At 42.5% G+C, this 17151-nt stretch overlaps 1 protein-coding gene across 3 annotated transcripts in view; it reads left to right on the top strand.

Annotated features, from left to right (window-relative positions):
* EIF2B3 (eukaryotic translation initiation factor 2B subunit gamma) overlaps positions 1 to 17151 on the top strand; it is a 92340-nt gene that overhangs the window by 61329 nt on the left and 13860 nt on the right. For all 3 annotated transcript variants that reach the window (XM_081085829.1, XM_081085831.1, XM_081085830.1), the window contains 4 exons: positions 5109 to 5236; positions 6768 to 6958; positions 8994 to 9071; positions 9577 to 9725. In XM_081085829.1, the coding sequence (XP_080941955.1) occupies positions 5109 to 5236; positions 6768 to 6958; positions 8994 to 9071; positions 9577 to 9725 (546 nt within the window). The remainder of the gene's footprint in view (positions 1 to 5108; positions 5237 to 6767; positions 6959 to 8993; positions 9072 to 9576; positions 9726 to 17151) is intronic.

The following is a 17151-nucleotide window of genomic DNA, read 5'->3' as shown; positions in this document are numbered from 1 at the left end:
TATGCTGCTAAGCCAACTGCATTAAGGGAATTGACCTGATGTTCAGTACCAGCAGAGGCAGGTGGGAACTGGCAGGACTGCTTCACGTCCTCTCCTTATATCACTGGCTGATCTCCTTAAAGGGCTCTGCCTAAAGGGGCTGTGTGCCAAGGCTTGTTTGCTTGCCTCTTGCAGTGACAGTTTTGTTTGGTCCATAATGTAAATGTCATGGCTCTGAAATCCCCCAGCTGTCCATGCTTTGTTATTTCTTCAAAGGGAACTGACTTGTTTTCCACCAGAGGGGGCCAAGGAACATTTGCTATCCACACTGGTTTGATGCATTGAAGGGGAGGAAAAGAGCCAAAAGCAAATGTTGTTTCATTCTTTGTATTCATATGGAAATTTTTAATCTCCATCAAAGGATCAGAAGAAAAATCACATTGAAATTCAATACAGGAGCTTCCAGCTTACACAGAATTTTTCAAAGATGTTTGACTTGATCCTTTACAAAATGACAAAAACCATGAACTGTGTAGCTTCAGGGTTCATAACTTTACTTACCCTCCTCAGCCTCTGCCTCTGTCTTGCCTTCCTACCTATACTCCATCTGTGTGGTCCTGTGTCAGCCTGAAGAGCTTCTTTGAATGGGAATTGGGGGTGGAGGGAGTATACTAGTAGAGCAGCAATCAGGTTTATAGAGCTGTTTTTAGAGTCTTGTTACTGATCTCCCTGCCTTTAGTCTCCTTATTCCAGGCCTATTTCCACTGCTGCCAGAATTATCTTACTAAGAAATAAAACTGATCATGTCATTTTCCTGCTTAAAAACTACCACAAAAAGCTTCCATGGTCTGCCTCCCTTATTACCTAATCAGCCTCAACTCCTTCTACCCTTCTCCACTGGATTACGACTTATTTTAAGTCAGAAACTATATATTTCAAAGGCCTAGCACGGTTACTGGCATATTAATAGATGCTTGTTAAATGCTAAATAAATTAATTCATGATTTAAAGTTCTAACAAGGTCACAGTGTGAGAGAGAAAATTAAAAATTATGTGCAAATCTTTCATCCCTCTGTGGTTTCATTTCCTTTGCTCGGTAAAAATCAAACATGTACTCACTGTACTAAGGATCAGGTCCCTTCATCCCTGTTACAGATTCCTGTCTCAATAACCCATCAGGAAGCACCATGCTTCCTGAGACCCAAAAAGGCCAAATGAAGGAGAGTTCCAAAGCTCTTAGCCAAAGTAACCTACTACTTGTAATGTAATGCAATGTAAAAATACTGCTGGAATTTTTTTGCTTCTGGAAGTTCTTTTATACATTGATCTTTGATCTTAATTTCTGTAAGTAATTACAGAATGTGATTACATAAAAGTAAACTGAAGTTAACTTTGTTGTAGAAATTCTTTGATAGCCATTGGTAAATAAGTATATTTAATATGAGGGAGCCCACTCTTTTTTTTTTATTGTTTAAGATATTATATATGTTGCCTTTTTCCCCGATTGCCCCCCAACCTGCCACTCCTTCCCCCAGGACAAGCCCCCACCGCCCCAGTGTGTGTCTATCGGTTATGCTAATATGCATGCATACAAGTCCTTTGGTTGACCTCTTCCCCCGTCCCCTACCTTCTCTCTGAGGTTGGACTGTCTGTTCAGTGTTTCTTAGTCTCTGGATCTATTTTTGTTCATCAGTTTATGTTGTTCATTATATCCCACATATGAGTGAGATCATGTGATATTTATCTTTCTCCGGGATCCCACTCTTAAGTAGATGGAAGTGTTACTGGACGGGACCAGCCCAGAGTGGGTCTGCCTCAGGCTGGCCTGTAGTGCATGGGTTCTTGACTTTGTACAGGAAAGATTTCACAATACAAGTTCAGGTGACTTTGAGAGTGTGTTTATTAAAGCTGGGGACAGAAACAAAGGAAGGACTTGGGGTAGAAGAAGCAACAGGAGAGAGTCTAGGCCAGGGGTGGGCAACCTTTTTGTGAGTGCGTGCCAAAACCAGCAAAATCTCTGACTCAAAATTCTTCTGCATGCCAACCCTAATTTTTTGAGAACATGTTACGCCTACTTGATATCTCTTAAGGTGTACGTATGTGAAGAACCTTGAAGAAATAATAAAATTCATTCGAGCGACAAAAACACAGTATATGATGATGAAAAATACATTTATTTTTTAATGTATACATGTTATGTACAATTATTTATCTAAGATGCACCTACACTAAATTTATCTGAAAAATATAAAAAGTCAATATTAAGAAAAAAATTATAAATGGAAGATTAGAAGAGAGGGTTTTGCGTGCCAGCAAAACACGCATGCCAGGGGTTGCCCACCCCTGGTCTAGGCAGTGTTCTGCTGTGGCTCCCTAGAAACGTTATAGGAAAGAAGTGAGCCAAGGTGGGGCTGCTGTTAGCTCACAGGGAAGTCAGAGAAAAGGAGGACCTTGGAGACAATATCATGGATTAGCCCAGGATGAGCTGCCACTACCCACTGCCTCCCTGGTTGCAAGTCTTATGGGGACCCTTAAAGTTTAGGAGGAAATAAAAAGTTCATGCCCAAGAAGAGTCATGGGCATACTCCAGAGAGAGCCCACACTGAGTCTTTGTCTTGAGGGTTTTTATCTTTCTTCTGGGGCAAGAATTTTAGGGGCTGGGGTTTCAGTAGAATATTCACTAGTTTTTCAGGTACCTTTTTAATATCTGATGCATCAAAATAGAGTTTAGGCGAGTTTGGTATTATTCTTTGGTCTGCTTTGCTGTTTTACTTTTATCTTGGGTCTGTCTGACTTTAATGGGATTTTTGTTATTTGTTCCCCTGATTTCATCTGTCCTTGAGTTTGGCTGGCACAAATGGCATTAATCGGGTCTCTGTTCTCTATCTCCCTGACCAGGGTGATTTCAGTTATGTATTCTCTGGTTAAGGAGAAGAGGTATAAACCATTTGCTCTCAAGTATCCTTGGTTCGGGAAGATAAGGTCTTGTGATTCACTATCTGGCTATAAGTTGTTCAAATTGTTTGAACAACTTATTTAATTCTCTTGTTTCAGTTTTCCCATTCCACTTGCCAGGAATTTTCCTAGCTTCTTACTATCCTGACTCAGAAGAATGAAATTTGCATGGGAAGTACTTCTAGTATTTAAATAGATTTTAAATTTATAAAATCTGAATCAAACCAGGAGAGCAGTTTCATAGAAGCTAATAAAAAGTGAGAGAGACAAGAAACTTAAGAACGGTCTAAATTTGTAGAATTCAATAATTTGCATAAAGAATAAAAGAATCTCCCATAGTCTCTCTACTGACAGGAAGGATAGAGCAGAAATCTTGTATACAGTCTTTGAATAACACAGCTGTTATTATTGGGGGGCGGGGGGAGGAGTCATCCCCAAACAGATTAAAAGATAAAAAATATGATGAGCTCCATAGATGCAAAAAAAATTTTAAAATAAAATTCAATACCCATTCATTGATTAAAACTCTTAACAAATTTAGGAATAAAAGAGAACTTCCTTAATCTGATAAAAGGGATATTTTTAAAAAGCCTATAACATGTGCCAACTATTAGCTATAAAGCATGAAGACCAATATCTACACATAAAAGACAACCAATAAATGATAGCTTTGATGATGAAAAATATAACTGTAACAATCATCAGTCTAAGTGATAAAATATTAGAAGAATTCTTTTTAAAATAAAAAACGAATAAGGATGACTGCTATCAGTGCTTTTACTCAGCCAATATGGTAAAATAGGGAAAATAAAATATATAGTGATTAGAAAGGAAGAAAAAAATTGTTTTTTTTTCATAGTTGGTATGATTGTCAGAACCTACAGATAAATTATTAGAATTAATAAGATTTTTTAGCAAGGCAATTGGCTATAAGATCAAAATAGAGAAGAAGTTGAATTTCTGTAAACCAGTAACAAGAAAAAAATAATTGTTTAAAAGAAACTGATGAACAAAATAGATCCAGAGACACAGAAGCGTGGAACGGACTGTCGAATCTCAGAGGGAAGGCAGGGTGGGTGAGTGGGTGGATGGAAGAGATCAACCAAAGAACTTGTATACAGATATGGATAACCCATGGACACAGACAATGGGGTGGTGAAGGCCTGGGGGAAATGGGGAGGCTAGAAAGGGTCAGTGGGGGAAAAAGCAGGACATCTGTAATACATTCAACAATAAAGAGACCTAGCCGCCTTGGCTCCGTGGATAGATCATCGGCCTGCGGACTGAAGGGTCCCAGGTTCAATTCCGGCCAAGGGCACATGCCTGGGTTGCAGGCTTGATCCCCAGTGTGGGGTGTGCAGGAGACAACCAATCAATGCTTCTCTCTCATCATTGATGTTTCTATCTCTCTCTCCTTCTCCCTTCCTCTCTGAAATCAATAAAGTTTTTTGTGTTTTTTTTTGAAAACGAGAAAAAGCCGAAACCGGTTTGGCTCAGTGGATAGAGCGTGGGCCTGCGGACTGAAAGGTCCCAAGTTCGATTCCGGTCAAGGGCATATACCCAGTAGGAGATGTGCAGGAGGCAGCTGATTGATGTTTCTCTCTCATCGATGTTTCTAACTCTCTATCCCTCTCCCTTCCTCTCTGTAAAAATCAATAAAATATATTTTTAAAAAAACATTTTTTTTACAATAAAGATTTTTTTAAATAAAAAATTAATAAAAGGTACCATTTATAATACCAACAAAAATATACAATACTTAGGGTTAATCTAACAGAAGATAAGCAAGGCCTTTATGGAGAAAGTTCTTTAAGCAACTTTTTTCAAAAGATCAGAGCATTCTACCTTCTCCCGCATAATTGTCGGTTAATAGTCAAGGCACCATGTTAAAATACACACACTCCTACGCACATGCATGTGCACACATGCCACGTAGATGGGGCTTCGTGAAAGACTCTTTTCTGCATAGATCACGGGAAGGGAGTCCCAGATTCAGTATACTACCTAAAGCTGATAGAGAACTTAGGTCCACTGCTCCTCATGCCACTTTTTATCTCTGTCAGTCCCAAGGTGGCCTGACAGGAAGGAATTTAGCTTTTCCTTGGATGCATAGTTTTTAATCTCTATGATTTAGACAGTCAGATTCCCCATATTTGACCACTCTTTCTTCCTAGGTCAATCACGTCCATCCGGAGTGAACTGATTCCATACCTAGTAAGAAAACAGTTTTCCTCAGCTTCCTCACAACAAGGACAAGAGGAAAAAGAGGAGGATCTAAAGAAAAAGGAGCTGAAGCCCTTAGGTCAGTACTTGGGTTGGTGCAATAAGGTTGGGGTAGTAGCACCTTTGGAAAGAGTGGCTGGGCAGCTTACTGATTTTTGTCTAGCCACCCAGCAAGACAGGCTAGCTGTCGCCACTCTCTGAGCTCTGGGTAAACTTGCTTAAGCAGATCCTGTCACTGTGCTCTTCAGGGACAAGCTAATCATGTCTCAGGTTCATTCTCTAGACCAGTCGTGGGCAAACTACGGCCCACGGGCCGGATCCGGCCTGTTTGAAATGAATAAAACTAAAAAAAAAAAAGACCGTACCCTTTTATGTAATGATGTTTACTTTGAATTTATATTAGTTCACACAAACACTCCATCCATGCTTTTGTTCCAGCCCTCCGGTCCAGTTTAAGAACCCATTGTGGCCCTTGAGTCAAAAAGTTTGCCCACCCCTGCTCTAGACCATTCTTTAGATCCTCACTAGACCATTTTAACTTTAAAATCTTCCCACCACTTCTCAGTTCCCCTGTTTTCTAGGCTCTGGGCAGCCCCACTCCTGACTAAACTCAGCCTCTCTGTCAAGGGAAGAAAGGTGTACAATTACAGTCCAACCAGAGGTCTCCTTTCCAGGGTGCAAGGGCGAGGTCTGTCTTGTTTGCTCTCATATCCCTGCCTAAAAATATATACTTATCAAATGAATTATTAGCTCTGTGACCTGAAGGAGGTTACTCAGTCTTCTTTTGTTTTTTAAACCAGTACATTTTATTTGACCTTAGACTACATACTCCCCAATTTGTCTCAGTTGTGATACGTAGATGGATTTAGATTGCTTTTGGTGTGCTCAGTCTACTAAACCCGTTTTTGTATCATAAAAGATCCCAAATGATTATTGTAAGAGTTGAAAAACTGGAGCCCAGCTACTTTGGATCTAAGTCTTGTGCAATTTCTGTCCTGGTACAACTTCCAGATATGTAATAGAGGCTAGCCCAGCCGTGGGCAAACTACGGCCCGCGGGCCAGATCCGGCCCGTTTGAAATGAATAAAACTAAAAAAAAAAAGGACCGTACCCTTTTATGTAATGATGTTTACTTTGAATTTATATTAGTTCACACAAACACTCCATCCATGCTTTTGTTCCGGCCCTCCGGTCCAGTTTAAGAACCCATTGTGGCCCTCGAGTCAAAAAGTTTGCCCACCCCTGGGCTAGCCCCACAATATGGCGGGTCACTAAAACCTGGACACTTGCTTGTGTTACTTCATGATTTACAAGAGTCACCTATTTTTTTTTCCCCTTAGTAGTGCTTGGTTATTGGTCAAATTTGCTTTAGAACCTCTTTTAAAGCATTTTTGTTTCTTACAATATTTCAAACATACAAGAAAGCACATTGCCTCTTTTAATTTTACTTAGTCTTTCAAGCTCTAGTGGGATTTTCCCAGGGTCCATGCCGCATGAGTGGGTTCCACGGGGAGAGGTGTGACCTTTGCCCTGTTTCAAAACTTACTGAATCTTTATCCCCTCTGTCACCTCTCACATTCATTTGCTCGGTTTGGATGTTTGTTCTGAAGATATTTACAGTTTTATAAAAGAAACCAATGCACTGACCTTTGCCCCTTATGACGGCTGCTGGAATGCCTGTCGAGGAGACAAGTGGGAAGACTTGTCCAGATCACGGGTGCGCTGCTATGTCCACATCATGAAAGAGGGGCTCTGCCTTCGATTGAGCACCCTGGGACTCTACATAGAAGCAAACAGACAGGTGAGAGGGTGGGTCTAGAAGAGAAGTCATGGGAGCTCCTTCCCTAGAAACAAACTGAGTCTTTTGTCTTAATTTATTCATTAGATAGACCGTGACTTGTTCAGAATCCCTTTCACTCCAGGTTGAGAAAGACCTGGACTATCAGGCGAGACCATTGGAGTTCCCAGGTACAGCAAAAGTGGCAGCAGAGGGCCTGGTCCATAGAGGCAGAGCCTCTGTGACTCTAAAAAGAGGCTAAGATCTCCAGGAAGTCTAATCTATGGCTCTGGGTTCAGCAGCTTTCCCCTATTCTGCTCAGCAGGGGTATATGTACAGTACTTCATGAACAAGCAGATAAATACTGCATAATAAGTCCTGTGGTGACATAAACACAGGCACACAGAGGAGGCTTTCCTAGGAAAGTGAAGGAACAGAGTATAGAGTAGCCAGATGGCAACACCTCAAGGATGGAACGTCTATGAGAGAAATGCCTGGAAACAGCATTAGAAAGTGAGGAGTCTTGTTAACCCCTTTTTTAACCCTGAGGTTTATGAGATATAGAGAATGAGTAACTTCTTTTGAAGGGGAAGCAGTGCCATGAAAGACAAGCGAGGTTTTAGTTTAGTTAAGGGATGCAGAGAGGGACAGAGAAGAGGCTAAGGGTATAGGGGAGCTCTTATTGTGTAGCAGTCACAGGAGGAAGGTTTTTGGAGAAGGGAAAGATGAGACCATGAAAAGAAACACAGAGCAGTAAAGGACTGAAATGAGAACAGGAGCCCTGGCTGGTTTGGCTTAGTGGATAGAGCATCAGCCGAGGGACTGAAGGGTCCCGGGTTCGATTCCGGTCAAGGGCACATGCCCAGTTGCGTGTTCGGTCATCAGTTGGGGCCTGCAGGAGGCAGTCGATTGATGTTTCTCTTCCTTTCTGAAATAATAAAAATAAAAAATAAATGAGAATAGGAAAAGATAGATGATTGAGGGACCTACATTAGAATGACATTCAATAACAGGGACGAGATGATGAAAAGATTAGCTGTTGACATGGTTCCTGGTAGAACCTTGTGAAAACTGTCAGTGCAGGTATAAGCTGGGGAGGGATGGAGAGGCAGGTAGAGTGATTAAAGTTGCTTGAAATTGGGATTGGGATTGAGTCCAAAGAAAACCTGGCTCAGGAATCTTGAGAACCCACACCAGCTCCAGACCCTGAGCTGGCTTCCACCAAAATTGGTTATAGATTTAAAAGAATCCAGGCCAGAGAGTTTATGAGAAATCACAACTAATTCCATGTTTACTCAGGGCAGTCCTGGATAAAGTTAGCCCCAATTTAGGGTCAGAGCTATTAGAAAGCTTCCAAGATTTTTAGTTCTCTTTCTTTAGACTATCATTAGTCTGTTAGACCGGTCAAAAGCAGGTCCATGGACAGCATGAGGCTGGAGAAGTATCCTCTGAAGTGGCAGCAAAGGCTGTGCAGCCAACAGGCCTGAATGGCTTTGGTTGTAATAGAGGAGATCTCCATTCTCCTAACCTTTTTCGTTTTCTCATACTGGAGAGAGAATGGTGGAAACTTTCCCATCAGCATTTTATTTTGACTGGTGAAGAACATGGGTGCTTTCTCAGGGTCTGTCCTGATTATGAAATTTGTGTAACACTCCTCCCATCCTCACCTCATGCATGGCCACAGTGGTCAGGAAGTGAGCAAGAACCTAGGATGACTGTGGTCAGTACTCAGGATGCTCCTTGCCCTCCTTAGGCCTCCTACCCTAAGTGCTGCCTGGATATGTCAAAGGTTGATCTCAACACCTCCTAGCTGAGGGACATGCATGGCATTACTTTCAGGGATGATACTCTCAGCTCAGAAACTGAGGATAAGACCATAGAAGCTGCTGCGTAAATAACCCTTGTCCCAGGGAAAATGCAAGAGCCTCCTGCGCTGCCTCATCCAGACAGGAAGCTGTGGCTGGAAACTCCCACGTCTCTGACTAGGCATTGGATTCTACCTAAGGGGCTTTCAGGTGTTTTTTGGTCTTACTTTAATGGCTAAATCTCCTTCCTCAAGGTGCCCAAATTGCTACCTCTTCTTTGTCCAGAAGAATCACTGGTTCATTCATCAGCCCAGATTGTCAACAAACACTTGGTAAGTGCTAGCTTGTGCAGGGCAGGTATGGGATGATCTCTGGGTGCATGGAGGCTTGCTCTTGGGAAGCTAGATAGGGCTCTCAAGCCCAGAACCTCATTAGCCCCAGGGAAATCCCAACAGGGTTTTGGTTACAAAATTTCACCTTGGGCTAGAATCTGCCTGGAGAGGTGCTGACCCCAACTACACAAACCCTATTAAGGAAAGTCCATTATAGTCCTGGGGCTCAGACAAAGGAGCTTTCCCTCTCTCTCCCTCTTCTTACCCTGAATTGAGCACTGTCTCCAAGAGAACATATCTATACACCCAAGTGCATGAGAGTGTAAGTTTGAGTTGGTCTCAGAGGTATTGCGTGACTTGTGACCCTAAGAAATACTGATGATGGTTTCTCTTGCTGAAGTATCCCTTGGAAAATATCCTGTTAGGCCCCAGCTCAAGGGATCTGGGGGGCTAATTTGCATTTGGCTAAGATGAATGGAGAGAATTTTATATTTGCCTTTTGCAGGTTGGAGTTGACTGCCTCATTGGGCCAGATACACAGATTGGAGAGAAGTCATCCATTAAGCACTCGGTCATTGGTTCATCTTGTGTCATAAGAGATAGAGTGACTATCACCAGTTGCCTTCTCATGAACTCAGTCACCGTGGAGGAAGGGTATGTTTCCCCTTGTGCCCACTTGAGACAAGGCCCGTGGTACCGCTCAGAGGCTTTGGGAGCCAGTACAGCCTGGGAAAGGGCTCAGCTTGGCGAAGGGAAGAAAGGCAAAAGGATGAAGGGAAGAATAGTTCCTAGGCCCTTTGAGGTCTTAATTTTGGTTCCATGATGAAATAGTCTCTGAAAGCATTCCAACAGTCTTATCATACTTATGACATTTGGTCCTAGAAGAAACTACTCTCTCCTGCTTTGATATCCTGCTTGATGGGTGGCCTCAGTAGTGAACCACTGGCAATGCGGGATGACACTGTACCGGTATCTAAGGGTCACCGTCCCATATCTTAGTATCCCGAGAAGCCCTGAAGAAGGCAGAGGCCTAGGAAGAGTGGACGTATAAGCCACACACCGTTTTTGATGGAGAGCTTCTCTGTTACTAATTATGGAGAATGTTCCCCCATTTTGAGATTCTATAGTGTCCTAAAATCTTGGCTAATGAACAACCTGTACTTGGAGTAAGAAAACATGAATGATGTTTAATAGCATTCTTCCTCTGTATTGACCTCAGATATTTTCTTATGTAAAAAGCAAGCATACGTGATAACAGAGGAAGGATACCAAATCAGTGATTTTCAGACTTCTTAGAAAGGTTCGCCCCCAAAAAAAGGTTTTCAGACTTTTTCTTAAGGCAAATCTTATGCAGAAACTCAGTATTTAAAAGTGATAAAAGCACAGTGGTTTGGAATACTGTGAGGAAGGGGTGCTTGTCCTTATAGGACAGGGGTGGGCAACCTTTTTGTGAGTGCGTGCCAAAACCAGCAAAATCTCTGACTCAAAATTTTTTTGCGTGCCAACCCTAATTTTTTGAGAGCATGTTACACCTACTTGATATCTCTTAAGGTGTACGTATGTGAAGAACCTTGAAGAAATAATAAAATTCATTCAAGCGACAAAAACACAGTATATGATGAAAAATACATTTAATTTTTATTGTATACATGTTACGTAAAATTATTTATTTATCTAAGATGCACCTACACTGAATTTATCTGAAAAGTAAAAAAGTCGATATTAAGAAAAAAAATTGTAAATGGAAGATTATAAGAGAGGGTTTCGTTTGCCAGCCAAAGTTACTGGCGTGCCATGTTTGGCACGTGTGCCAGGGGTTGCCCACCCCTGTTATAGGATGTGAAGCAGATCTATAAAACAAATTTTGAAGACCTCTGGGCTAGACCAGCCTGAGTTTGATTCTGGCTCACACATCTGTTGGTTTCTCTGTCCAGTAACTGAGAGGAGAGAAGTATAGGGGAAGACTGCAAGCCTGGTGAAAGCTGAACTACTCACAGCTGCCAGTGAGGGTTGGGAGAAGCATTTTGGGAAGAGAATAGAGATAGAGCTAAAGGTTAAGCCTTTGCTGTTTAGAAAGAATGACTGATGGAAGACAATAGGCAGGATTTAGGGAGGAAGTGCCATAATAAAAAACCAGGAACGCTGGAGACCACAGGGATGTTGCCACTAAGATCTGTCCTTCCCCAAGCCCACAACCTGGCTTGACTTCCAGAACCCTTGCAACCAGCCCTCAGCCTTCAGCCAAAAGTTAAAGAGAATCTTCTCTGGTGAATCCAACCAGCCCAATAAGAAAAACCTAAATTTGTTTACATCAGAGATTACTAACAGCCCAGTGAAATCACCCTGTAGTGACAAATTTCATTCATGTTTCTAGAGCTTCCAATCAGCTCTTTAGAATTCTCCCTTAAATATAAAGACATAATCAAAGATCACCAGAGATCTAAAGAAAGCTTCTATCATGAAAGATAGACACCACATCAAACAAATAGAAAACAGCAACTGAGAAGAAACAGAGGCTCTGCAGGGAGAGAAAAATACTTTCAAGTAACCTGTCATTTCAAAGAACAGAAAAAGAACCCTAGGCAATTAAAAATATGGTAACATATTTTCTTATTTCAGAAACATCTCCTCATTTTGATCTTAGCTCAGATTTCACCATTTAAGAAGAGGCTTTGCTTACTACCCTATCAGCAATAATCTGTCCCAGTGCTCTCCATTACATCAACCTGTCTTATATCCTTTGTAGCATTTTTACTGTCTGGCCTTAAGAAGTACACATTGGCACTGGTTAGAGTGTTGTCCTGATACACCAGTCAGGGCACATACAAGAAGAAACGAATGAGTCTATCTATATAAAAGCCTAAGCGACCATCGCAACCAAATGGACAATCGAACAGGCTGCATGGGGCAACCAGGCCAGCAGGGGTCGCAGTGAGGGGTGACCAAACAACCGAACAGCAGGCTGCGTGGGGCAACCAGGCCAGCAGGGGGAGCAGTTGGGGGCAACCAGACCAGCGGGGGCGATCAGGCCAGCAGGCAGAGGCAGTTAGGAGTGATGGGGCTGGTGTGGGGGCAGTTAGGGGTGACCAGGCCGACAGGGGGAGCAGTGAGGGGCAATCAGGCCGGCAGGCAGAGGCGGTTAGGGGTGATCAGGCTTTCAGAGGGGACAGTTAGGGACAATCAGGCCCACAGGCAGGTGAGCAGTTAGGAGCCAGTGGTCCAGGATTGTGAGAGGGATGTTTAGGCCCGATCCCTGAGCAGTCGGACATCCCCCGAGGGGTCCTGGAATGGAGAGGGTGCAGGCTGGGCTGAGAAGACCCTCCCCCCCCGCCCCCCCCCCCCGCACGAATTTCGTGCATCGGGCCTCTAGTGTATAAGTAGAACAACAAAATCTCTCTCTCTCTCTCTCTCTCTCTCTCTCTCTCTTCCTCTTCCTCCCTCTCTAAAAAATTAATAAATAAATAGCCCGGCCAGTGTGGTTCAGTGGTTGAGCATCAACATGTGAACCAGGAGGTCATGGTTCGATTCCCCTATGGCCGTGGTCGGCAAACTGCGGCTCGTGAACCACATGTGGCTCTTTGGCCCCTTGAGTGTGGCTCTTCCTAAGCCTTAGGAGTACCCTAATTAAGTTAATAACAGTGTACCTTCCTATATAGTTTAAGTTTAAAAAATTTGGCTCTCAAAAGAAATTTCAATCGTTGTACTGTTGATATTTGGCTCTGTTGACTAATGAGTTTGTTGACCACTGCCCTATAGGGATTGAGCCTGTCATGCCTGGGTTGCAGGCTCAATCCCCAGTAGGGGGCATGCAGAAGACAGCCAACCAATGATTCTCTCTCATCATTGATGTTTCTATCTCTCCCTCTCCCTTCCTCTCTGAAATCATACAAATATATTTAGAAATAAAAAAATCAATAAGTAAATAAAAAAGGAAGTACAAATTGGTAGCTACAAAATAGTCATGGAGATGTAAAGTACAAAATAAGGAATATAGTCAATAAGATTATAATAACTATGGTGCCAGGTGAATACTGGATATATTGGTGGGAACACTTTGTAATATGATTGTCTAACCACTATGCTGTACACCTGAAACGGATAGAAAATAATATTGAATGTAAACTAATTTAAGATAAAAATTTAAAAAGAGGTCCTAAACTAAGGCAACAGCAGTGGAGATGGAAAGGAGAAATAATAAGGTGATAAACACTATAAAACATGGTGACTGCCTAAATATGTGAGGTAAAAGGGCGAGAAATCAAGATGCCCAGGTTTTGCTTGAGCAATAAAGTTTCTCGTGTGCTAGTCACTAAGATAGAAATCAATAAAGGAGGAGCAAGAGATTCCACTCCTGCACATCTTCACCCCTTACCACCACCTCCCACACCCCTCCTTGCCCCTCACCACCCCCCTTTCCTCTCCACCATACCCCCTCTTCCACCACATCCCTCCTCGCCCCTTACCACCTCCTCATTAAAAAAGAAAAAAAAAGGAGGAGCAAGACATTATTAATTGGTAGGCAGGGAAATGATGAGTCCCACTTGGGACAAGTTGCGTTCATGGCAGGCAACCTTGATGTGCAGGACTGGAGTTCAGGAAAGAAGCCTATGCAAAGTAGATTTGGGAATGGTTGGCATAGAAGTGGTCACATAAGATCACTCAGGGATAGTGTGTGGCATTAAAAGAAAAACCAAGACAAAATCTTGGGGAACATCAGCAATTTTAGACATAAGAAATGGGATCTAAGGAGACTGACAAAGAATGAGCAAGGAAGGTATATAAAGGGCAAGGGAGGGGACAGTTGGTAGGTGAAGCCCAGGTTTCTCGTTGGGTAAACAGGTAGATGGTGTAGTACTCACTGAGATGAGGAAGGGAGAGGGAGCAGTATATTTGTGGGGCTATAAAGCCTGTGTAGAGCACATGAGATTGGAAGTACTTCATTCAGATGTGTGAAGGTATCTAGGTACCCACCCAGTTTGATTAAAGGTTGAGAGAAGAGGTCAGACCTAGAGACCTCTTTCTGAATTACTGTGGTCTTTTCTAACTTATTTTCCTGTTTCCATTTTTCTTTCTCTTCCAAATCCTCCTACTATGTAACCCACCATCTAAAGCATAAACTTTAGAATCAGACTGCCAGACTAAATCCTGGGTCTGTAACTTACTAGTCACTTAGGAAATTGGCTTTACCTCCTTGTGCCTGATTTTCTCACTATAAAATGGGGTAAAAACTGAGCTACCTCACAGGTTTATGGGGAGTACTAAACTAAAGGAGTTGACAGACAAAGCACTTAGAGCAGGAAGACAATAGGCAGGATTTAGGGAGGAAGTGCCATAATAAAAAACCAGTGCATGGCACATAGAATGTTAGCTGTTACTTTATTATCATCACCATTACTTTATCTCATTTCACAGAGGTAGCATGTTGCCAGCATTGTCTTTCTAAAGGATATCTTTACTCTTATCTCTGTCCTATTAAAAAAAACATTTGAAAACTCTCCATTACCTTTATAGAATAAAGTTTGAACTTCAAGATTTCTCATGATCTAGCTCCAACACCGAGTCCTAGAATGTTAGAGTGAGATGGGGCAGAGATGAGATTAGAAGTCTTCCAGCTCAAGTCCTGCATTTTTACAGATAAATAAATTGTGGCATTCCAAACTTTTTCTCCTTGCACCTCCGCCACTCCATGCCCCATTCTAGATTCCTGTGTGAGACTGACAGACCTCACCATTCTCTTGAAAACCAGAACTGCACTAGCCTTTATCCATTTGATCACCTGGTTCCAGAGTAGCTCAGGAGGCTTTGTCACTTCCACTCTGTGTATCATCTTGCCTTAGACATTCCAGGGAAACAGTGCCATAACTTTACCATTTACTCTAACCAACAACCTCTTTCTCCCTTCCTGTGGGTGGGCAGACAAAGCATCAGCTCTCTAGCTCCTCCTTAAAGTCCAGTGTTAGTGTCCTGAATTGACATGAAGAGACTTGGTGAGAAAACCAAGGCTTCCTAAGAAACTCCAGCTTGCTTGTATGAGAGAAGTTCATGGAAAAGGCCTGCATAATATCTTAGAGTCAATTACTGTTTTGGAGGAGGTATAATTCTGGATGGCCTAATAAGGTTTCTAGCTGGGGAAACAATAAAGGTTTAGATGGCGTCTGCTGCTATTTTTCCAACTAAAAAAGTTGAGCTAGTCCTGGCCAGTTTTTCTCAGTAGTTAGAGCATCAGACCAAAGGGTCACGGGTTCAATTCCAGGTCAAGGGTGCATACCTCAGGTGCTGGCTCAATCCCCAGCCCCGATTGGGGTGCATGTAGGAGGCAAACAATCGATGTGTCTCTCACATCAATATCTCTCTCTCTCTCGCTCTCTCGCTCTCGCTCTCTCTCTCCCTCTCCCCCACTCCTCCTGCCTCCCCTTTACTCTCTCTAAAAAAAAAAAAAAAACAAGTTGAAGTAAAGCTATAGCCCACATGGGTTTAATGATAAGATCAGACATCCTGAATCCCATATGAACTTTTCCCCATTATTTTCAGGTCATTTAGTCTTAATTATTTGTGGTAAATGTGGGAAAGGTAATTAAATTGCAGTCATGTGAGATTTGATTACTCTGCTGCTATTACATCTGGACTGATTGGTAGAGTAGGAACATGAATTTGTCTGGAAGATTTTCTCATATTCTTTGTTTGCTTGTCTCTACCTCAGTAGTGAACAGATGAGGCTTTCTGGACAGTGGCTTGGACACCTGCCCAAGGTCCTCAGGGCTTGAGGGATGCTAATAGGACCACCTTGGGGAAGGTGTAGGCGAGACTATGCAGAGACGGCTCCTGCCTGTCTTTCTCATTTTCTACCCCTTCCAATTTATATGACAGCTGATGCTTAGCAATCCAAAGTCTAGTGAAAAGTTCATTGTCGAGACTTTAGTGTCCGTCTGTGTTCTGCATCTTTGGCCCTGTAGTCCATCTGCATTTCCTCTTAGTCCAAGGTGAGTGACCCAAGCTGTAGTCTAGGATAGTACCTTCACATGTAGACAGGCCAGGAAGCCAGGTTTTCACCTAGATTTTCCATGCTTTCTGCAGGCAGCAAGTGCAGCCCTCAGAGCTAAACAAGATGATACTGCTGCTCATTGTTACCTTGAATGTTCTCTTCACCTACACTCAACTGACTGCCCTGCCAATTGGGTCCCTTACTTTTCTACTATCCTTCATTCCTGACATTCATTCTGCCTGAATTGCCTCTCTCTAGAGATCTTTATCTGTATAAATCCTACCCATCTTTCAAGGTCCAATACATATTCTAGCTCAGGGGTGGGCAAACTTTTTGACTCGAGGGCCACAATGGGTTCTTAAACTGGACCGGAGGGCCGGAACAAAAGCATGGATGGAGTGTTTGTGTGAACTAATATAAATTCAAAGTAAACATCATTACATAAAAGGGTACGGTCTTTTTTTTTTTTTTTTAGTTTTATTCATTTCAAACCGGCCCGTGGGCCGTAGTTTGCCCACAGCTGTTCTAGCTCCTACATGCAACCTTCGTGAATTGTCCTAGCCAGAAATTATTTTCCCCATTTCTGTGTTCCCTGGGCGCCCATAACACTTAACTTATGTTCACATGGCACTTAACTGCCTCTTTCTTTTTTCATCAACAGGACTATAAATTCCTTGAATACAGAAATACTTCTTATATGTATTTGTATTCCTTAACTTCTAGTGCTGTACATTTTCTATACTAGATACTGTGTAAGTATTTACTGAATGAAAAATAGAGATTCCTGGTTTAAATCCCTGTACTGTAATTGGCTGAGTATCTGTCAAGAGAGCCCTGTCTACTTCTAGAAAAAGAGCTGAGTGAGTACTTCACTCCTTGAAACTCAACAAAATGAAAATACTAGGTTAACTGCCACATACCCATACACAGACTAAAGAATATCTGTCAGGCCCTAACCGGTTTGGCTCAGTGGATAGAGCGTTGGCCTGTGAACGCAAGGGTTCCAGGTTCGATTCCAGTCAGGGCATATACCTTGGTTGCAGGCACATCCCCAGTAAGGGAGTGTGCAGGAGGCAGCTGATCGATGTTTCTCTCTCA

This window comes from Myotis nattereri (genome assembly GCF_964212035.1).
Source record: "Myotis nattereri genome assembly, chromosome: 3".
Taxonomy (NCBI): Eukaryota; Metazoa; Chordata; class Mammalia; order Chiroptera; family Vespertilionidae; genus Myotis; species Myotis nattereri.
Note: the sequence above shows the minus strand (reverse complement) of the source record. Positions and strands in the feature narration are given on the sequence as shown.